Source organism: Micrasema longulum, unplaced genomic scaffold (genome assembly GCF_059751315.1).
Source record: "Micrasema longulum isolate JH-2025_06_02 unplaced genomic scaffold, ASM5975131v1 h1tg000778l, whole genome shotgun sequence".
Classification (NCBI taxonomy): Eukaryota; Metazoa; Arthropoda; class Insecta; order Trichoptera; family Brachycentridae; genus Micrasema; species Micrasema longulum.
In genome coordinates, this window is record NW_028277971.1 from 165136 (window position 1) to 188818 (window position 23683).

At 35.7% G+C, this 23683-nt stretch overlaps 1 protein-coding gene across 3 annotated transcripts in view; it reads left to right on the plus strand.

Annotated features, from left to right (window-relative positions):
- Positions 1–21493, plus strand: part of LOC148279041 (uncharacterized) — a 172003-nt gene extending 150510 nt beyond the window's left edge. For 2 of the 3 annotated variants that reach the window (XM_088230532.1, XM_088230534.1), the window contains exons 9-21: positions 1424–1627; positions 3453–3578; positions 4935–5162; positions 5273–5373; positions 7917–8075; positions 9507–9632; positions 9837–10009; positions 11640–12157; positions 14019–14255; positions 15498–15578; positions 16962–17029; positions 17718–17855; positions 19117–21493. In XM_088230532.1, coding sequence (XP_088086658.1) covers positions 1424–1627; positions 3453–3578; positions 4935–5162; positions 5273–5373; positions 7917–8075; positions 9507–9632; positions 9837–10009; positions 11640–12157; positions 14019–14255; positions 15498–15578; positions 16962–17029; positions 17718–17855; positions 19117–19273 — 2316 coding nt within the window. In that variant the 3' untranslated portion in view covers positions 19274–21493. The remainder of the gene's footprint in view (positions 1–1423; positions 1628–3452; positions 3579–4934; positions 5163–5272; positions 5374–7916; positions 8076–9506; positions 9633–9836; positions 10010–11639; positions 12158–14018; positions 14256–15497; positions 15579–16961; positions 17030–17717; positions 17856–19116) is intronic. The other variant, XM_088230533.1, reaches the window with a different exon arrangement.
- The last annotated feature ends 2190 nt before the right edge of the window (positions 21494–23683 follow it).

A 23683-nucleotide genomic window follows, 5' to 3' on the forward strand; every position in this document is an offset into this window, starting at 1 on the left:
TAAAAATGATGCCACAGTTCGCGCACTATCGCGTTTGCCACGCGAATGAAGACTAAAAGCATGTAAACAACTAATAAAGGATAAATTATTGCCTTTAACTAAATTCAAAGCATATGCAGTGTAATTGACCTTTTTGTTTAAGTGTCACCTTGACATGTTCCAAATCATGACACGCAGTGAGACAAACATTTAGGAACAATAAAATCTTCATATGAATAAATTGCTATGATGCATAAAGTTAAAAAATGAAACAATTTAAACATTAAAAGTTATAAAAAAGAAGGTGTCAAAAGTTGTCAAAAAAAGTGTGAAACAGTTTTACTGCGATCTATATGACAGTTGTTTTTAGTGATGCCATTGAAAAAAAAGTGATACCATTTAAATAAAATTTCCCAACATTTAGGGGAAAAAATATTGTATGTATTTTATGCAAATACTATTTTTTTTATTTACACATAAAATAATTTTAACTTGCTGTTGTTAAATTAAATAAAAAAAAATGATTACATCATACTGTTTAAAAAAATACAAAATATAAAAGTATTTTTAATGAAATCATCAAAAATAAGTAAAAAGTATTTCAAATCCCCAGTTATTACATCTTTCTGGAAATTTATTTATACTTTAGTCTAGCAAATTTATTTTATTTTTATGCAGTCAAAAAATTTTCTTTACATTTTTCATTTTCCTACTTTAGCATTTTCCTTAGTTTTACACTTATTTCTTGTTCCCTTAAAAAACGTAAAAAAGGGGATTTTACTGTATATTATTTATCAAATTCCAATTCAGGACAATTTAATTTGAAACTCATAGTTGATAATGTGATGTAAACCAACTTAAAAATAAGTTATTTTATTCATCACGTTCATACTCCATGTGAGTTAAATCGAGTCCTTGTTAACAAACATTTTGACAAATTCAAAATATGGTTAACAATAATTAATTGTATTGTAAAAATATATCCCCTTTTACTTTTTTTACGATAATATTTTTAACAATTTAATAGGTCATCAGTCAATAACCGAAAGGTTTTATTTATTAAAAAAAATAAAAAAATATTTGGCTTAACAGCAAACGCGTAGCAGTTTCGTCGCTGCGCTTGCAATTCTCGACCTGAGTACCTGTGGTCCGTAGTTTTGTTGGAAACTGTAGCTAACTTTGTGATTGATAATCCTAGAACGCTTTTATAAGTGGGTCGCAAATTATTACTCTGAGGAATTTGGCCCTCTGCTATTTCATTTTATTTTGATCATTCTTCTTAACTTCTCTTCTTTCAAAAAATCCACAGATGGAAGAATCGTATAATGTATACTTCATCTCTGCTGTAATATTTGAACCTTTATACTCCTTACGTTCATCTCAATCTCCAATTTAAATATTAAGTTGGCAGAATTTACTTTAATATTTGTGATGTTTGTTTCAGGTCTGTCGCCGGTCGTCGGGAGTGGACTACGGCGTGGGGGTGGGCGTAGGGGTGGGCGTGGGCGTGGGGGTGGGCGTGGGGCCCGCCGCGCCGGCCGCTGCGCTCATCGGGAACTTCGTGCCCGCATCATCGGCCAGCACGCACACGCACCTCACCTTCACCATCAACCAGCAGCGCCTGCGGACAGCGCCCTACGACAACCTGGTAATAGCACTCTCGCTAGAAACTGTACCAAGTGATCCCGTGCTAGTGTTGTGGACTCTGGATCAAAGAACTGTTTGAATCTCACTCTACCCACAATGCTATTCCCATTTATTTCGAAAACTTGAAATGTTCAAGTAAAAGTTGTCTTTATTAATTAAAAGAATAAAGGAATTATCTGCTAAGTCTCTATTTTAGAAGCTTGTTAGTAGATGGGAAAGACAGGATATGGAATGAAGTTATGAAAAACACACAACACCCAGGCCAATTGGGAAAAAAATCTTTCTTGGAATTCTTTCTTACAACTGGCGGGAATCGAACCCGCGACGCCAGTTTCACAGTTAGTCATCTTACCAAATGCGCCAAACTATAAAAATAAAATACAAAACATAGAAAAAAAAAGGTCAAAACCACTTTTTTTCACGCAGTATTTTGCCTATTGTCAAAAAAGGGAATCTTTTTTTAATATAAACTTGATGCAATCAGCTTAATCATGATACAGAAATCTTAAACATGTTGCCACATATTTACTTTATATTTACTTATTTTTTGCATATTATTATTATGGATAAATTATATAGTGCCATTTTTGTAATATAATACCTCAAGGACGCTTTACATTCTATTCTATTGATAAATAAATTCAATGGAAGCTTTTAAATTTGTAATTTAATTAAAACAATTTATTTTGTTATCACATGCTACGGATTTATTTAAATGATTTAGAGAACAAGTGAATTTTAAGTTTTTTCCGAAACAACACTTCACTTTCACTGCCTTGCATCTCTGCTGGGAGAGCATTCCATGCCATAGGGCCTGTGACCGCAAATGCGTGTTCACTGAATTTAGTGCGCTGTTTGCGTAGAGGTTTTAGATGTTTGCATATACTTATAATTCACTTACGTTAACTCCCTAGTGATGTGTAGCTAGTTCACATTGCATCTAATTACTTTAATATCTATAATAATAAATACTGGCTTAAGATTTTCGGTATTCCTCCATTACACGTTTATGTATCAATTAAAATAAATTGGGCATATTTAAATTTTTTCACAAATCGGAGACGAATCATGAATACATTCAAAAGATTACCAATGTTACATGTGTGTTATATAGAGTACCAAATATGCGGCTGTCTCAAACACTATTTATGTCTCACTCTTGATGCCATACAGGTATATTTGCAACGTGAGAGAAAAATTCACGTGTCACACAGGCCAGTTGCAAAGTGACCTGTACCACTGCTATAGTACGCAAGTCGCCAGTTTTGCGCAGTTGCTTTCGGGCTTTTGTTAGGGGCGGTCCCTCTTCTGGCTGCGAACATCAGCCAATAGTCTTTTAGCTATTAGATTAAAAATATTTTCACTTTTGGCTTCAACTATGAATGGTTGATGATTATAAATGATTTTTCGTATTTAAAGTCTTTAGTTTTTTGCGTGTGTATTGAATACACAGCACTGTAACGCGTGGATGTTTCTGGCACAGTAAGGGAAGGGTTAAAATATTAGTTTAATAAACCTATGTTAACGTGTTACATAGTACCTGTCGGTGAACCGAGTAAACATGCAGTTTCCGTCTGTTTATTTGAAAACTGGTTAGCTTAGTCTCCATCTAACATGGCTCAGCCTGTTCTAAGATGGAGACTTTTCGTGTTTGAAATTTTAAATATATTTCTATACCAATATTTAAAAACCATTATGTATATGTCATTAAAATATTTTCTGTATTATTAATTTTTAAATAATTAACTTTGTGTTCAAATATTTGTTTTGAATTTTATAATTTGTTTTCAGCTTATCTTAACTGTATTTTGATTATTTTATTTCAGTACCAACTATATGGGGGGGGCAGAGCTGTCGGTGGTGCCGTCGGAAGGCAGTACACGACGGCTGCCAGGCCAGATCCCTTCCAGCATCAGCTCGTATCTTCAATCCTGTGCCAGCCCACATACCAGGTATTTCATAGAATCACTTTGTAAAGTGTCTTGAAATATTTATATTATTGAAAATGATTCTATTGAGTTTTCTATTATAATAAAAATATTGAATTTTAGCTAAAACATCTCCAACAGAATCTAAATTGTTGAATTATGGTCTGTAATTTGTAATAAAGATTAACACTGCAATACTTCATTGCTCTTGAACTGACGATAATCGAGACATTCTCCATTTGGTGAACTAATGCTGTGCCCTAAGCACCTTCAGGTACTACAAGCAACTAGGACATAATGATGAGTTAGATTTGTAAGTTTTTAAAATATTAAAAATATCAAAGTTGCATAAAAAAAATTGGACCAAGGGATTTAAAGTGATAATCCTAAAATAGTATCACCCGTTTTTTTATTTATTTAATAAATATATATTGAGTTTTCCAAGCCAACTCATCAATCAGCAGAACTCTACGATGAGAACTTGTGACCTCACGTGCGGAGTAATTTCAAAATTACACAACTTTAAAAAATCATAGTGCTGATAATAAAATTTTATTATTATATTTTTTTTGTCTTAGTTTGATAGTTTATTGACAAATAATTTTAAAAAAACCACTGAACTTCCTCATAATAATAAAAATACATGTTTAATCTCTACTAGTTTATCATCAGTCTGACAATGATGATCGCGAGATATGGGAGCGAAGTATGGAATTGGAAAAATAATGAGGTTAAATGCTGTCAAAATGCCATCCCTCAGGCGAATGTGTGGTAAAACGATGTATTATAGGTGCACAAATGTTGAGATCCGTGAACTGTGTAAGGCTGAGACATGCATTATCGACAGAATCAAGAAAGGGGTGCTGCGTTGGTTTGGACATGTAGACCAAATGGACAGCGAAAGAACAGCTAAAAGGATCTATGATGCGAATGTTATCGAGGAAGACTGATAAAGACATGGCACGATAAAGTCCATCAAATACTTGAAGATGTTCATGTCAATAGTAGGAATAATCGGCGTGCGTGCATGAGAAGATGTGTGAAAGTAGAGGAAGCGAGGTCTGTATGCAAAGACAGAGTGATATTCATTCATTTATTTATTCATTTATTAGTTTATACATACAATGTTACAAAATGGCACACAAAACACTCTGGCAAATTCTGCTAGTACTAGGAGTAGGCTCAGTATATGAAGGGTCGGCAAGCCAGAAATATGGCGTTCTATCCTCTCTACCCACCCCTACGGCACAGTGATGTTTTGTTGTTGTTGTAATTAAATATAAAGAAAACATGTGGTTTGCTATACTACCCTTAATTTTTATTTAATGTAAAAAAAAATCAGAAACAACAATGTTTTAATGGCAATGTTCCCGTCCACAGAGCATGGGCGCGTCGCCAGGGGGCGCGCTAGGCGGCGCGGCAGGATACGTGCCCGTGTCGGTGGTGGAGGCCGGGCGCGGCGTGGTGCTGGGCTGGCGCGCGCCGCCCGCCGCGCCGCCGGGCCTGCCCGCGCCGCCGCATCACGCGCCGCCGCCGCACCTGCTGGAGCCCGAGGGCTGGCCCCCGCGCGGCTCGCTCATCGCCGTGGATTCCATCCTGCCGGTGCAGGTAACCCGCATAATATAAATATATTAACAAATGGTGACTGCCTTGGAACACAGTGATATATCTAATAATTGTTCTGTGTCTCTTGTGTGATCCAATCTGTTTAATTTCAGGACGGTCGGCCAGTGTTCGGTGTGGAAGTCGGAGAAGTGTACGGTGCTCTGGAACATTCTTCGTGGCCGGCACAACATCACCATCATGCTCAACCGAAACGGTAAGTCTCTATTCTACCGAATATTTCCATCTTCGAGGTCACAATGGTTGTGGTTATATTTTCCATTTTGTTCACCTTGTGATGCGGTGGTTAAAGCATCAGACTACAGTCCACAATAATTAAGGTTCGATTATCCGACTGGCTCTATAATTTATTCTAATTGCGTTTTCATCACATCGGTCCCAAATTTGCGTACCTGAAATTTTCATAAATTTTCTCAACATAAATATCAAATTTCTTTATTATGTTTTTCTGCGGTGAAGTGAACTTACTGAAGGTGAAGATTGCTTACATTACATTCTGTAATCCTGGGCCGCGATTATAAAGGCTATCTTCATCGGTACATACCGAGACGGTATACTGAACTTGTGTACTACCTCTATCTACCTCGGTATGTTCTACCGTTCTACTGACTTGTCATCTCGACGTTATATGATCGAATCCAACCAATGAATGGTCCTGAAAATTTAACACGTGTTCCTTACTTAATTAAAATTTAATATAGTTCTCGTTTATATTTTAAATAGTCTTCTGTGATAAAAATTGGCCACTTCAAAGCGATTATAAACTCCAATAAATCCCAATTCAAGCAGAAAATGCTCGCTTGAACATGATTTTTATACTTTTGACAATTACCAAGACGGACCAGTAGGTACAAACCGATGTACCTACCTCAAAACTTGTAGGTGGGGGGTCGGTAATATATCTTCGCAATCGCTCGGGATAATTTATCTTCAATTTTGACGTCATAATGAAGGTATGTCACTTAAGTGCGTAGATATGTGTACCGTGGCGCTCGCTTCCCCTTGTCACATATCGATATACCAACCCAAAACTTGGCTTCCGGGGATCGATAATGTATATTCGTAATCGCTCGGGAGAGTTTATCTTCAACTATACCGTCATGGTGAAGGTACGACGCCGTTAGCATTCCATTGTAATCGCGGCCCTGGTTGTTTATTTACAAAACATTTGTGTTAATAAAAGTTATCTGAACAGTTTGGTAAAAAAAAATCGGCAAAAATCTCACAGAGCTAAAAGATTGAGAGCCTTACTCATAAACTTGGTATAAAGTTACGCCTAGGCGTAGTCGTAGAATACGGATGGGAATATCATCCTTTTTGTAGTGGTAGAATAAAAATGGTATTTCCATCCTTATTCTTCTACTATGCTAAGGTGTAACTTTATACCAAGTTTATGAGTAAGGCCTTAAATATGAAAGTTTGACCATTTTGTCGGTTGGTTCCCTTGACCTGCAATCGGCTCAAACATAAGTTCGTTTCGCTACACCAAAAATATCATGGTAAAAAGCAGCAATAGGATAATAGTAAAGAGCAACAACGATAATATCGTCGCCATTCGGGCAAAAATCATTGACCTAAAATACACCATTTTGAGAAATCGCAATTTTAAAGTTTGGAAAACTAGGAAAAATCAGATTACAACAAAAAACAAGTTTAATGTATACAGCACAATTCCTTCGTCTCTTTTTTGTAAATTTCATTCGTAACTTTTTCTTTATTTATTTATTTGACACTTTATATACATATACAATATATATATACATAAAGGGCGGGAAAATGCCTTAAGGCAATTTCTTCTTACCTACCCAAACCGTTCAGTTTGAGAAAATTATAAATACATGGACATATTGAATCTTACAATTTTATACAAAAATTAAAAACAAGGATTAATTAAAGAATTAAAAATTAACACTATACAATGAAGAGAGGAGAGGGGATGGAAAGGAAAGAAGAAGGATTCCTTCAGTCATATCTAGAATTTTTTTAATGTGGCAAGGTTACTAAAATTTTTTTTAGTTACTTTTGCTTTTTGAAAAGAGTTAGTGACGGGAAGTAAATATTACCAACAATTATAAAATTTTTGTGGTTAAAATTATGTTTTACATAATGAAATATTTTTTAACAAGTTTATTGTTATATATATATATATATATATATATATATGTTATTATACCTAAACATAAACAAAATGTTGTTTTTAGGAAGAAACCTGTCATGCTTAAAGAATAATAAAAACTGACAATAAATTCTATCCGCCTTTAGTGATTTACGCTTGTTGAGAGTTTATTGAAAGTCACGCCACTGTTTTTCAATAACAACAAATAATTTCGATTTATGCACCTTTTTTCTAAGTAACCTTGGAGACTTCTGCATTTAAAAGAACATAATTTTACGCTTTGAATGTCACATTCAACTCAAAACAAACCTTTTTAGGGTTAGTGGCTTTTGTCCGAACAGCGACGATATAATAGTAAAGAGCAGTTAGAATATAACTGCATCTTACCGCAGTGGAAAAATGTAATGGCGAAAAGCAATAATAGTATACTGGTAAAAAGCGATAATAGTATAGTGGTAAAAAGCAACAATAGTATAGTGATAAAAAGCAGCAATAGCATAGTGATAAAAAGCAACAATTGTAAAGAGCAGTAAAAACTATAATGGTGAAATGCAGCAATAGGATAGTGGTAACGGTACGACAAAAAGTGGCAAATATATAACGGTGCTTGCTGGTTTGGTCAGGTCCACGAAAGTGCACCACCAGCCGCCGCAGGCTCCCCAGCAGCCGCACCACCAGCCGCACCACCACCATCCGCAGCAGCAGCACCAGCAACACCAGCAGCAGCAGCAGCAGCAGCAGCACCACCAGCCGCACCACTCGCAGCACCAACACCACTACAGGTGGGTGCCGAAAGCGATGACATCACGACCACCCCACCTTCTTAGTTTCATCTATTCATCATCTTTCATTTGTTTTACCTTCCAATCCTTCGTCAAAGACAGTCTTTCATTATTTTTGAAAAATTATTTCTGGTTCCTTGAAAATGTGTAAAATCGATCTAGCTGCCGATTTTGTGTTGTACAAATTTATTTCCAATCAAATCTGAATTCATTATTTCCCTTTGTTTACCAGTTTTTTTCTTTCTTTAAATTAGGGATGTGATATGTGATATCATATCAGATGGTCAGATTCAAGTGACATGTTTCGATCAATCTTATGTTAGCATTGTTAATTCGAGCATATCGTCATGATTGTAGAAGAACAACGCATGTTCATGCTCTTTAATTTCACATGATAGCGGTTTAAATTTTAAAAAATCATACATTCTGTCACAACTCTACAAGTACAAAAGTATATTCTCCGGTACTTGGGTTAGTTATATATATTCATTTTTTTCGAACCTAGAAAATAAAGCTTTTATAAAACCTTTTCCAATAAAATATAAAAGAAAATCAATGTCGCATTATTTGCACATCCGTCGTAGTTCTAAGATCACGACGATATTACAAGCATTTTATTTGTAAATTTAATCACATTTCATAGTATTTTCCTTCCTTTTTGAGTCTCCAGAAACAATTAATTGAGTTTGAAGAACCTGTCTTCTCTGCGGTTTCCTCTTTTGTCTTCTTTGCAATTAATTTCCTTTCACTTTGTTCCTTTTCTGCGTCATTCTTCCCTTTCCCGGGAACTGACGGCTCCCCCTTTCTCCCTTCTGTTTTCCCAGCTCTCCACAGGAATCCACATGCTGTTTTGCCATTTTCCTTTTATAATACCCCACTCACACTCTATGGCTGACACTAAAAAATGACTTTGCTTATCTGTGTGCCAGGAATATCTTCTATTAAAATTCTTCTTCTTTTTTTGTGGCTTTTTCACCTCGCTACCGGAATGTTCTAGCCAGTGTCATGTTTTTTTTATATGTTTTTTATATTTACACATTTTTATGTTGGTAATATACAATTTAAATGTTAGCATCTAATATTACACTATATAAAACTTATTTAAAATTTAATTCCACAAGATATTTACATAAAATTTTATATACAGCTTTATTGGACGAGGAGAGGAGAGTTATGATATTAGTAGGGAGTGGAGTGTTTATATTGGAGAGTTCTGATAGGAGTTTATTGGGCATCCAAAAAAAGTGGTTTGTATCTACTAAAATAAATAACCTCTAAATTTAATTAACTTATATGTTTGTATAAAATAGTTTAATGTTTGTAAAACCGTTTTTCAAAAATATCCATTAAAATAGAGGATTACTTATTATTAATTAAATATTCGTACTTTTGATAAATGACTAGTTTAAATAACACAGTATGGTTTGTCAGCAGGGTGGGCGCGGAGAAGAAAGAGACGACCCAGTTGAGTCCCGTAAAGAAGCGCGTGAAGGAAGGAACTCCCCCCAACAGGAGGAACAACAATCACATCAACAGCCACTGGCCGGAACAAGCCTCGTACGTATTCAGTTTATAGATTACAAAGCTTATGTACTATTTTTCGTGTGACTTAAATTGTGAATATTGATTTTCCATCAAATAAGGACAGCAAATGATTGGTGTCGTGTCAAAATAATTGGTGTCATGCTGCCAATTTGCTGTCTCAAAACCTATACAATATTAATATAATATAGTTAATCATTCTTCATTTTGTCTTCCCAGGTCCGGCAGGAAGCCACCGGTGGCCCCCGGGTGGGAAGCGCGCCCGGCTCCTCCCGCCCCTCAGCAGACCATCACCATCCACGACGACACGCCCTCGCCCACCTTCTCCGTCATCACCATCTCCGACTCGGAGGACGAGGCCACCGTGAGGGCAAAACACCCGCCGAACCCAGGTGCTGGCCAAAAATATACCACCTAACTACTGTTTTATGAAATATGTTTATCACAAAATTGAAAAATTAAAATACAGTGAAACCCGGATTCAACGTTTTCTTGCCAACTGCGTGTAATTATTTCAGTCCCGATGTATTTTAGTACAATATTTGCGTTTGTCTAAATGTTTATAGACAAAAGACTGGATTTCACCCCCTCGGGAGTCATTAAGATTAACAAATTACAACAGGGATGGAGAATACCTTAATTAAGGGAATATGGAAGTCAAGGCATTTTACAGGGCTTATGACCTGTCATTGTCTGGTTTAAGTGGCCACTTTACACACTGTAACATTCACCATTTTGCCTATGTTTGAACATCCATATTCCAGGTCATAAGCTCTGTAAATACCTAGACTTCCATATTCCCTTATTTAAGGTATTCTCCATCCCTGTTGTATTTTAGTATGTTTTTTTTCTGCAATTTACGTAAAAAATATTTAAAATATGTAAATTACGCGCCCTTGAAAATGTGTCGTCGCAGTATACACATTATTTGGTCCGTAATTTGACGGCGAGCGACGTTGTGATTGGTCGGCGTACGGCGCGCCACGTGGTCATTGGCTGACATCTTTCAATTTTGGCCATTAAAATCGTGGTGATTGGCCGACATCTTTCAATTTTGGCCATTAAAATCGTGGTGATTGGTCGACATCTTTCAATTTTGGCCATTAAAATCGTGGTGATTGGCCAACATCTTTCAATTTTGGCCATTAAAATGCTATAACATCTGTCGATCTGTCGTTTTCATTCGGCTTTTGACTTTTTACTCGGTTTGCAGTGCTTCTTTCTTTTTGACATTACAATGCAGCAATTCAATGCAGCAGCGAGGCTTATTACGGGAGTAAAAAAATATTATCACATCTCACAACATCTTCGAGATTTACACTGGTTAAAAATCCCAGAGAGAATAAAATACAAGCTGTGCTGGGCAGTATTCAAATCCCTTCATGAAATGGCTCCAAAATACCTATCGGACCTTTGTATTAGGGAAAATACATGTGAAAGAAAATGTACTCTTAGGTCAGCATTTGATTCAGGAAGAGGAAAACTTGTTGAAATCCGGCGCTCCCCAAACACTAGATTTGGAGATCTTGCTTTTGCCGCCGCCGGCCCCTCTGCCTGGAACCAATTGCCTTCAAACTTACGAATCATCGACAGTCCCAGTCAGTTCAGATCCCAACTAAAATCCCACTTCTTTAAACTATCATACCCTCAATTTTAAATCTGGAAATATAATGTATCACTTAAGTTTAGTTAGAATGTAAGTTTAGATATACAATTGTAAAGCGCCCTTGAGGTGATTTTTTACAAAAATGGCGCTATATAAATCAGCCAAATATTATTATTATTACTCGCGATCATTTACGTATGTAGTTAAGTTTATTACAGTATTTTCTTTCTTTTTACATCCTCATTCTTAGATAATGTCTCAGCAAAGAAATGTTTTGTCAGTGCGAGAGAAAAGAAAAATTCTCGAAAAAGTGGATAAACACGTTGGTTCACTCGATTATATCCGACATCAAAACTTAATTTTGACTATCCAAATGTTTGCACATTAATTGACAATATTTTGCATGTCATTCACAGTTGGCGGCGAGTGCAGCAGTGGCAACTGTATGGCAGGCGGTCCCGTGGAACCAGCGTCTCCGCGCACAAAGCCGGCTCCTCTGCATCATCAGCCACAGCAACAACAGCAGCATCATCATCAGCAGCAGCAGCAGCAGCAGCAGCAGCAGCAGCAGCAGCAACAGCAGCAACAACACCCGCCGCAGCAACAACACCAGCCGCAGCAACAACACCAGCCGCAGCAACAACACCAGCCGCAGCAGCAACACCAGCCGCAGCAGCAACACCAGCCACAGCAGCAACAACACCAGCCGCAGCAGCAACAACAACAACAACAGCAACAACAACACCCACAGCACCAACAGCAGCAACATCAGCAGCAACAACAGCAGCAACACCAGCCGCAGCAGCAACATCAGCCACATCAGCAGCAACAGCAAGCTCAGCCACAACAACAACATCATGCACAGCAACAACAACAACAACAACAGCAGCAACAGCAGCAAAATCAGCAAAATCACTACCATCATACTTCTCAGGTATGTTCACCTATTGTATACAGGTGTTATTTAAACCCCGTCTCTAAAAAATATTTAGAACGAAGAAAATTTGTAAAATCAAATATTGGTAAAAAACAAATGGTTGCTTACTTCTGCAGGGGAGAAGCGAGGGGGGCGCGGCCGTGCGGTTGACGGTGTATCATACCCCCCTCCCCCCTCCTTGTTTCTCCCCTGCAGAAGTAATAAACCATTTTTTTTTCCTATATTTAATTTTTTAAGATTTTAGTCGTTCTAGTAATTTATTTTAATGTGCCAATATATCTTCTAGCTCATACCAGTAGCGAGCGGTGAGTTTTTAAATTGGTAAGCTATGAAAATTCTGATAAAATGTCCATAGCGGTAGTATGGCATATAAAAAACAAGTCTATTTTATATTTAATAAATAATTCCTAACAAATGGCTCCAGCGGCTAATAGTTTCAGTAAAAATATTTTCTAATGTAGCACAAACATTTGATTTAAAAAATACAATTTAAAAAAACAATTGCAAAAAAAAAAATTGGAACCCCTATGGACTCGAACCCCCGCCTACGTCATCAGAAAGCAACGACCCATCCGCGCAGCTATTTTGCGTTTTGGGCTAAGCGCCGAAAAAGTAATTAATAAACTGGATAATTCATTAGCGCACCGGTGCATCTTTGGTTAAGTCAGACTATTATCGACTTTTATATCACATTATTATTCACAAAACGACATAAATTATACATTTTATAATTCTTCATATTTATTTATTCTTAACACTATACACTAGTAACGTTTTTATCATAACTCTAACTAAATTTTAAAAGTTTAAATGGATACTGAAGAATAACCTACAATATTCAATTGTCATCGTATGCACAAAAACGAATTACAATTAAAAAAGAATTAGCGAATCTTTGTTTTTTAAAAACCCACTAAAAGATTTATACTATATTATAGATTGAAATATCAAAATATTTATTTATTTTAAAGCAAATTTACTTTCAAACCACCGAAACATAAGTATGATCAATTACTTACTTATTATTGTAACTTCCGTGTTAAGACATACGAAATATATTCGTTATCTCTTTCTAACACATAACGAGTGCGTATATTGTCACCTCCTTTAGACTTAAATTGATGTATTTTAAAGAATACTAGCCCTTATGAAAATGTATTGAAAGACTAAATTGCATTAATGAAAGCTGCAAGATTTTACTGTAATCGCAAGTGTAATTTTTCGAACGAGATTCTAAAGTTTTAGGTTAAAGACGTATTTGAATTAGTGATTTCAAAGTGAGCAGAGTAATCTCGTGTAATCCAATAGTAATAATTTTGGCCAATAGAGGCGCAACTGGTCGCTGTATGGAATAAAGGAATATGATATAATTTACTTACTCAAGAAAAGTAATATATTTTTTTGGTGATGTGTTTTTTCCTAATAATACTACAGTATTATAAAACATTACTTACGATGTCTAAAAAATATGGTAAGCTGCATGTAATCGATTATAAGGAGCATTCGCCCCTGCTATACAGTTAGATATTAATTTGTGAAAGAATATCAAACCAGCCAAAATCCTTCTGAATTCTAAACTAAAGATATGAAATTACTATGGACGATCATAATAGTTGATTATGAAAGTATTTGATCCCATTCTAAATATTAACGATTTCAAAAATTTATTTGCACCGATTCAATCCGCGTTATATGAATATTATAATTAGGAGACCATATCATAGAATTAAATTCAAGCAAACTACGAACAAATGATTTATACAATGTAATTGCAATTTTCGGGATTTTGAATGGCTTAGATATTCGCAAAATAAAGGTTACTCGGTACCCGTGTTCATTTTAAAAACATGAATTCTAGACTATAAAACACGAGCCGTGCGGTCTGGTGGCGTGTAACCACTCCTCGTCGGTGGCCGGAACCAGCTCTTCGCAGCAGCAGGCGCAGCCCCAGCAGCCGACGCAGCAACAGCAGCAGCAGCAACAGCCGCAACCTCTGCAGCAGCAGCACCAGAAGAAGCGGCTGCTGGCCATGGCCCAGTCGGAATGTCAGGCGAAACAAGAACCGCCATCCAATGACTACATTACCACACCTCAGGTGAGCAAACACATTTCGAATCGATTTGTATTTTAACGGAGATGGAAAACATTATCGAGAAAGGAATATGGAAGTCTAGGCATTTACAGGGCTCGTACGTATAAACGTTCTGTGTCCGGAAAAATGAATACAGTTTTGTGTTTGAAAAAGAACCAGAACTCTGTTGCTCAATCACAATCATCGCGCCCGTTGGTAATTGACGCAATAAAATTTTAACACTGCGATTGTTTATCGTTTTAGCGATTTCAATGGAACATCGATTCAAATATATCAGTTGCGATTATTGTATTTTTCAATATTGCCACACTTTATCTTGTTGCTTGGCAACACCTAATATTAAATGTCATCATTCAAAACATTTACGTTTTGCGATGTGTGTAATCTTTGGTCTTGCGTATTTAAATATTATTTGGTACCGTTGAATTATTATATAAATCAAAGATGGAAAATACTCCAAAACTGTAAGGAAAGTAAAATAAATTTGTTTTAACAGGTTGTTATTGTTTGTGTTATAGATGAATATAGGTATGTAAACTTCCCTGTAAAAAAATCAAAGTATTGTGCTAACTTTATCTGTTAAAATGTGTATTTCTCACTCTGTTGTATTTCGCCTTGTGTTCTTTTCCCACCTTTTAAATAATAAAAGCTTAATCCCAATTTCGGTCCAAAAACTTGAACTTGAAAAATTGAACTGTTTAGCAAACTAGTTGTAAATATTTATGTTTTCTGTCCCCTGTTAAAATACTTATTTGATCTTATCTCCAGAATATGTTAAGAATAATATAAAAGCTGTAAACGTTGTAAACAATTCACCAGTCTTGAAGATGCCTACTTACGCGAAAGCGCTCGTTGGTCAAAATAATAAAAAATAAAACTAAACCAAGAAGTTTCATCGATAAGTTTATTTATAATTTTATCACAATCATTACTTAAAAATGTCCAGCACAGTTAATGGCTTTGACGAAGAAACTCGTTCACTCTTTGTTATTTGTCATTATAACATCTCCTTTATTTTTTTTATTTCCTGACAACTATCCGGGTATTCGGCAATCCGGATGCCTGGAGTTAGAGCAAACGGAGTTCTACTATTAACAATTAAATATTTGATAAATTAACAATAAATCCATTTTGTGATGAACCAATTCAAACGCATCGACTTGGCTCCTGTATCTTGTATATTTAATTATGGGTCTTTGATCAGCGTCGTATTATTTCCTAACGAATCTGAATGTATTTTTCCAGTCAAATCACGTGGTGCGTTCCAGCGCACAAGACTACCAATGTGGACACTATACTCCCATACACCACAACAAGAGAGACAGTGTAAGAAACTCCCGTTGTTATTACCATTTCAATGCACATTTGTACAAACGTCATTTATTTATTATTTATTTATTTATTAACGGACATTGTCCATGTATACAATTTATAAGGTTTAAATATTACAATAAAAGAATAGTTTAAAACATTTAAAAAAAAGAAAGAAGCATTGACAAACATAAGGGACATCGAGACAAGATCTGGACTATTTATTTAGTGCTCGTTTAAATCGTTGTAAACTTAAACCAAAAAAGTCCAGATCCTGTCTTGAGTTAACAATACGACAAAGGCGGGTCATTGGAGAATTTAGGCCATAGTTTGTTCTATGTTGATCGATGAACAGTACTTCATTGTTTCTCAATCTACGAGTCGGAATATTGAATTTTACTTGTCCCAGTAATGATGGAACATCGATTATACCATTTAGTATGCCGAACATATATATGGAGTCAATATTAGTTCTACGTTTCTGTAGACTAGAAATATTTAACATTGACTCTATTTCAGCATAAGAATAATTATCTCTGTCTAGTCCAAGCATCCACGCTATTTTTCGAAGCAAGCGATGTTGGACTGATTCAATGTGATTTATGCGATTGACATAGAATGGAGACCAGACCACTGAGGCATATTCAAAAAGAGGGCGAACAGTTGAGCAATAAAGAGTTTTGATTGTACGGACATTAGTAAAATTAGAGGATATTCTATATGTCATATCAAATTCTTGTAAAATTAACTCGCATCTTGTGTATTCGTCACTAATGTATTTTGGCAATAATAAATATAAATAAATAAAGAATAATTTTGTACTATTTTCATAATAATTACAATTTATCGATTCCGCGATTGTAGTTTCAATCGAACGCAGTTATGCAGAAAGCCATAGAAAAGTAAAACTGAGATAATTGCACTTTTGAGAAAAGAGAGAATATGAATCAAATCTACACAACAGTTGGAATGTTTTTGACTTTAAAAAATGATAAACAATGAAAACATTGTTTTTTATATTACAAACGAGAATCTAATGATGTATTTGACCAGTTTTAATTATTTTTAAAGTACCGTAAGATTTTTCTAGTGTTGTGGGTGCTTTCTGCAAATTGAGAAATGGCCTTTTTGTGATCGACACCATTTACAGAAGGTGATTAGTACAGTTTTTTGTTTGAAAGCAATCTGGCTGTTTTTAGCAGAACATTGAATTGACCTCACTGCACCCGATAACATTTCTCTCATTTATTATAACACTTTAGGTGCCAGTCCAGGGATATTTACATATTAAGGTAGTATTTGATTTAGGCAGTGAATCATATTTATTCTCTTTTAGTTTCTCATTTCAACTGGCCACAATATAATGTTTAGTTTTCAATTGTATTCCTTTTTGTACAGATGAGCAGCATGAGAGATTACCAACCCCCGGCCGCCCACCTGAAGACCGGCTGGGCCCCGACATACAGGTATTTTCATCCAGCAATTCGCACCATTATAATATACGAGGGTATTATAAGCAAACTTAGAAATTAGATATTTGCGAAAAACTTTGGAAAAAGAATTGTGAGATTTCTAATCATGCCTCACCAACACAATGGAGAATGCTAAGTTTGCGATGACAAGTAGTGGTGTATTTTCAAAAGCTGGGGCGCTCATTGTGTAGTATCGTTGAATAAAATCATGGTATGACATCGCACGGCATACGCATTATGAAAATAATCTTTGTCTCTCTCACGCGCTTATGAGCGTGACATAGACAACTATTGCTTGGATTTTTAATCCATCACACTGGTTTATAATTATGTATTTTTATTTAATCAAATCATGTATAGGTCGCTTATCTAGTGCTGGCGCTTTCGCAAAACTTACACAAAAACATTTTTAATGTACATAATATTGATATTATATTAAATGTTTGTAAAAATCTCTTTTGGGTTAGAGCGAAAAAAAAAACAATCAAATTATGTTAGTGGGGGGAATGTTGTAATGAGAATGTATGGAAAAAAAATGGTACCTAAATATTTCGGTGTAAAAAGCGGGAATACTTAAAATCGAGAGACGTAAAAACGAGGTTTTACTGTATATAATAATTCAAGAAATACTGAAATTCTTTCTTCATATATCGATTTAATATTTTGTAACTGTTGTTCTCAGGACCAGTGGGGGTACCGCAGGCGTGGTGGGCAGCCCCGCAGGGGGCGTGTCCCCCGGATATGCCCCCCCCGCAGGCCCCCACCGAGCCCCCTCTCTCTACGTGGGCGTGGCGCCCCCCTCCTATCACTATCACCATGGGTGAGTGAAATCTTCCACTCCCGCAGAGTGGTTTCGGACTGGAATAACTTATCAAACATGATATAAGGGACAAAGCGTAAATTGTTCGAGAGAAGAAAAAGTAGACAAAAAATAAATACTAATTTTAATATTCTAATCCTACAAAATGCGTGTCAAAAATCTTCATCCAAGAACGATCAATGCGCTTTCTTCATTCGTATACTAATTGAAGATTTAAGTGGATGCGGTGTCAGGGAATTTTGATGAATTGGTATTTGAACATTGTTTTTCTGTCACTCTCTCGCAAACGTGTCCCCGATACTGTGCAAAAAAGACTACTGCACGTTGTTCTGATTTTAAAAGATTTTAAAATTGATGTTTCGCTGTCCCGTTTCCCGCAACCCAAAATTGAACCGATATGGTTGTTCTTTTAAAGAAAGTGTAGCAGAATGATATTTTCTCTGTTGTAATTTTTTTCAATTTTAAAAATTATTTATCATATTTCTATATCGTACGTCCAAAGACAGCGGATAAAACTGGACGCTTTTTTGCGTTTTCGAATGGTCCTAACTCCCATTAGAAACAATTGATCAAAAAAAACAAAATGATAGAGACACGTCAATAGTAAATATTGTGTGTAATTATAAATAAAAAAATAATATGAAGAAGTCTGACCAGACCGCCTTTCCTCTTAACAAATGCAACTCAACATTTTAAAAATCACCAATGTAAATAATTATTTGTTTTCGATTTTTAATAAAAATAAATAAATAGTTCGGAAACAAAACTCTTCTCATTTACTAGGGCTGCAAAAATTATCAATATTCCTAGATGTGACTTGGCACCCGGGTCAAGCCAGATTTTTTCAGAATTCTAATACGCCGAGCTAAAACGGTTACCCATTACTGTCCTAATCAATCTTCTGAATACATCCTTTGGTGTCCCTTTCCCTCTCTCGATGAATACCAAATGGAGCTTTTCGCTACTATTTGCGGCCCTTTTATAGGTTCTGTCGGATATACTAATCTAGTGGCTTCCAAAAATAATTTTAAGGCTTTTAAGGAATCATGTTCAATTAATATTTAATCAGTGAAGAATTCATTCACTGCCAAACTCGATTTATAAAATTATTACTAACATTACAGGTTCAGATGTACATATTCTCGGCTATAACATTTTTAGAAATGATCAAACTAACGGGAAAGGTGGTGGGATAGTTATTTATTATGCCAAGAATATAATACATCAATTAATGTGTTCTTATGTAATGTTCTGTCTCTAGGGGCGGAGCGGTGCCGCCGCCCGCGCACCAGGTCAGGGGCGGAGCCGTCGTGCCTCCCCCTGCGCACCTGCCCCCGCCGCACCACCACCCCCATCCGCTGGCGGCATACGCCTCCCCCCCCGCCCATTACCAGCCCCAGCTGTGGTACACCGACTGACGCCCGGCCTTCCTCTGTCTCTAGCCTACCGAGACATGATCGAGACACGCGCTGATCGTGGAAACAAGCACGTGTGACTATCGCCATTTCGTGTCGTATCCCTGCATCTGGTCTGCATCCTGTAATTCAGATGCAGACTATGGACAGTGAACGTCCGGGGCTGAAGAATCTGATGCTGCGTAAAGTAGGCTTGCGTGGTGCATGACTAAATACCCAATGATCACTCTGTTTTTTTTCTTCAATGATGAAGCGTTTATTTGTGTATATTGATCGTGTCATTATCATTAAGGCGATGATCAGTGCAAGCTCACGACGCAACTGTGTCTCTCCGTTAAATAATCTCGGAAACAACATTATTAGTGACGTTAAAGAATGCCGATCGTGACATTCTCGGCTCGGGACATCTATCGCCGTTTATTCGATGAAATTTTTGCAAATTGCTGTGACACTCGATGACGATTTCAACACCGAAGATGACGCTCGTGCGCGGAACTCTGTATCAATATTCCCGCCCTGTATGGTGATATGACGTGACATTCGTGGACGAGGTAAAATTGATTGTGAACGGTTTAAGAAGCAACATCGATCGAGCCGTCCCCTTCTAAGGAGAACTAACATGTGCCAGTGTACGCTTTAGACAATGATGGGATTAAACGATAACATATAATACCAATTGGTAACGTGGTATCGATGGTCGATATTTGATATGACAAAATACAACGTTTCACACGGCAACAAAAGTTACTAAGATTTTATTTATTTTTTTAAGGAAGAATGTGTAATACCTGAGAAGGAAAACGGCATAATGAAATCGTAATTAACAATTAACAAAGTAAGAATGAAATCCACAAACTAGTGTAGTTAGCTGATGTCTACATCTGCACTCGTATATTATCCATTTGATTTTAAAATTAATTGAAATTTCGATTGAGTGGGTATAAAAAGTTGCCTGTGAATTTGGACGCTAAAAAATGTACCAACTTTTGTTAAAAAGAAAATTGTGTCCCATTACGAAGAAACTTTAAATTCATGTCCGAGATGCGAAACGATTTCTAAATTAAACATTAATCAGACTCCCTCCAAAACATACTGATTTGATTTGTTAAGTATGTGGAATGATACTCGGCGAGATGGGAGTAAGTGTTGTGCATTTTACTCGAATATTATGTGTTGTGTTGTGTGCGTGACACGTGACGAGCCGTCACGATACGAGCGAGAAGTGCAAGAAGAGGATATTGCCGCTTCTGTTTGGGGAGAAAACAAAAGAATATTGACATTTTCTTTGAATTTATTTCTAAAAAGTTTATTAGCTGAGATTTTTTTTACTAATGCTTGATCAATTTGCTATGTTTAATCGTTATACCAAGATTTTCTGGTAAATTTATAAAATATTATAATTTGTACAAATTAATTGTCTTTGTGACTATTTATCTTTTTAAGTTTAATAATTGTAAGTTTGCATTTCTTCGAACCGAAGACGTTCATTTTGACTTTCAATATTCAATAATTTATTGGCTCATTTTCAATTTTGGCGTTTGTATGTTTTATTTTTTATTGAATCCTATTATAGTACGAATCATCGCGAGTTATCCATTTTTATTCTATTAATTATTAATTTCAAAATGCACACCAAAGATAGGCATTTTTTTCGTATTTTTTAATGATAAGTTTTATTCCAAAATAATATGATTCTACTTTCTTAACAAAACAACTGTAAATACAAATAAACATTTTAATATTTTGGTAATATATCGATAAGATTTTTAACTTCTTAATTTTATATTTAAACAACACTCGGTGAATATTATACTGCGGAAGCTTTAAATATATTTTTTTAATCACTTGAAATTTGTAATCCTTTTTAGTGAAGTAATTTGTATAACGCACTATTTAGAAGTAAGTTCTAATATAAGTCGGCCATTAGTTTATTCAAACCTAGAAAGCTTCGGAATTGTTTACAATGGTTGTCAGCTCGCATTGTATTCAAGTCGCGCTGAAAATATTCAAAAGTTGAGCATAAATGTGAATTAATACATATTATTTTCAACTCTCCCTTCCCGGTGATGTGTAGCTAGTACACACTGCATCTAAAAACTTGTATATCTCTGTAAATATAATAAAAACTCGGTAAGATTTTCGATATTCCTTAGTTATGCTATTACGTAGCGATTGAAACATTTTATTATTAAATCATTTTATACTTGTTGGGCACAGAAAAAATATTTTACAAAAAATTAGAGATAAATCATCTACACAATCAAAAGCCTACCGATGTGTCACATTGTCGCAGCGATGAAGTAAAAAAATACCAAATTCCATTGTCTCAAATGAATCTTTACGTCTCACTCTCCACGTTATAGATATACTCGTGAGTGAGAGAGACAATTTTACATGCGACAAAGGTCAGCCTGTACCACTGCCACAAAACACTCAGTTCTCAGTTGCTCTCGGAATTCCGCTAAGAGTGGACCATTTGCTGACGCTCACAGCGCAGTTTTTTCATGTTTTTAGCGATTATATTTTAAATATTGACTTCAAATATAGTTGATTGAAGTAATTGCCTACGAATGCTCCATTTTCCAGATTTTAAATCCCTAATTTTTGTATGTGTATTGACTACATAGCACCGGAATGTGCAAATTTTTTTAACACAGCGAGGGAAGGGCTAGTAATGATTAGGCTTCCGACTTATATTAGGACTTATAATTTTATTTATACCGATCATTTTATAATAATGTAGTGTGATAATTTATTAATGAATTTCCTTTATCAAGTTATGTAACCCTAATTGAAAAAAAGTACAAAATGTTTATGTAAATTTGTTTCCACGCTTATGATTTAATTTGTGCCACTTTTTGGACCATTGCTTAAAAAAATATTCTGCCATATAAAATTTGGAAATAATATTGGGCATAATCACGTTTATATAATAAACGCAATAATCATGTTTGAGTACATAATCACTGTATGTACTTACTGACATTTTTGTACGAGTTATTCAGTACTAGCATTGTGACGAGATCTACCGTCAGTTTACAAAGCTAGATTTCCGACTGGGGTAACCTCCGACGTTTCATGTTTGTTGGAGGTGCGAAGTCATTTTGTTAGTTAATATTTGTACCCCTTTGTCAATCATTATTTGTATTCTGACATTGATAGACTTCGTAAAAGTATTTAATTAAATTTTGTGTATTTTGTAGTGTATTTTGAAAACTGATTCAGGCGCTTGTTGAATGTAAAAATTGAAAATAAGTTCTTCTGTGATCCACGTTTGATTTTAGCTAATAGTGTGTATTTTATTTTCTATTGATGTAATTTTTTTCTCGGAAATATTTTCCCGCTTTGTCTCATTTAACTGTACCGTGAAATTATATTATTAATTAGCATTCATAATAAGTTACGCAATATACAATTAATATTTTCACTATTTCGTTTTAGTCTTTATCACTTGATAATAATTTTAGATTGTTTGATCTTCGCTACGCGTAAAAACTACAAAAAAATGTACGTTAGCTTTGGTGGTTAGATGATATCTGCTTTACTTGGGTTTATAATCTAATTCTTTGTTATTAAAAGTCTCGCACTAGGAAGAGTTCGTATTAATATCTTAGTTTGTCTAGAATTTGTATTAGAATCCAAAGTATGTTTACTGTATCTGGTATCTCCACCTTTCGCTTGGCAGAATATCAACATAGTCATTAGTAGCGGGTAGGTTTTCGTAGTTGTTGAATTTCGTTTTTTTTATGAATCAAATTTGAAAATGGTGTTAGGTGTTCATTAGGTAAGTTTAAGGAAGGAAGCGAAGCGTGCGGTGCGTAGAAGAAATGGCAGTACTTTGCGAGTACAGTTTCTACCCTGATACGTACCTAGGATTAGTTTTGCAATTTGCCGCGTAATAAATGGGTACGAGGACTACTTTAGTTTAACCCGAGTAATTATCTTTTTGTGGTTATGCGTAACAATATGTATATTTAGAAGTGTTGGGTTTTGCGCATTTTGTGATATATTTTTACGCCGGAAAGAATACTTACTAGTGTCGGTGGAGCTCCACTCGCGTCCCGCTTGCGGCCGACGGCCACGGTCGCTTCTAATATTCCCAGTGGCCAAACACGTAAACCCGCAGTTTCTTACCGTACGAGGAGAGATGTGTGTTGTGTATATAGCTTGTGGCGAATTGTCGTGACTAGATTTGTTGTAGCGTTCATCTTTCTACTTGCACCGGTCTGCGAAGACCACAACAGGGATTAAATAATATTTCTTTGAGACAAAATCAAAAAAATAATTATGTATCTATTCACCCGGGATGAATGTTATACTGGAGTCACTCTATGCGTGTGTTTGTGTAGAATATCTGTCCAAACTTGCATTACAAAAGGCTGTTCTTGTATAATTTACCATGGTTACTTTGTG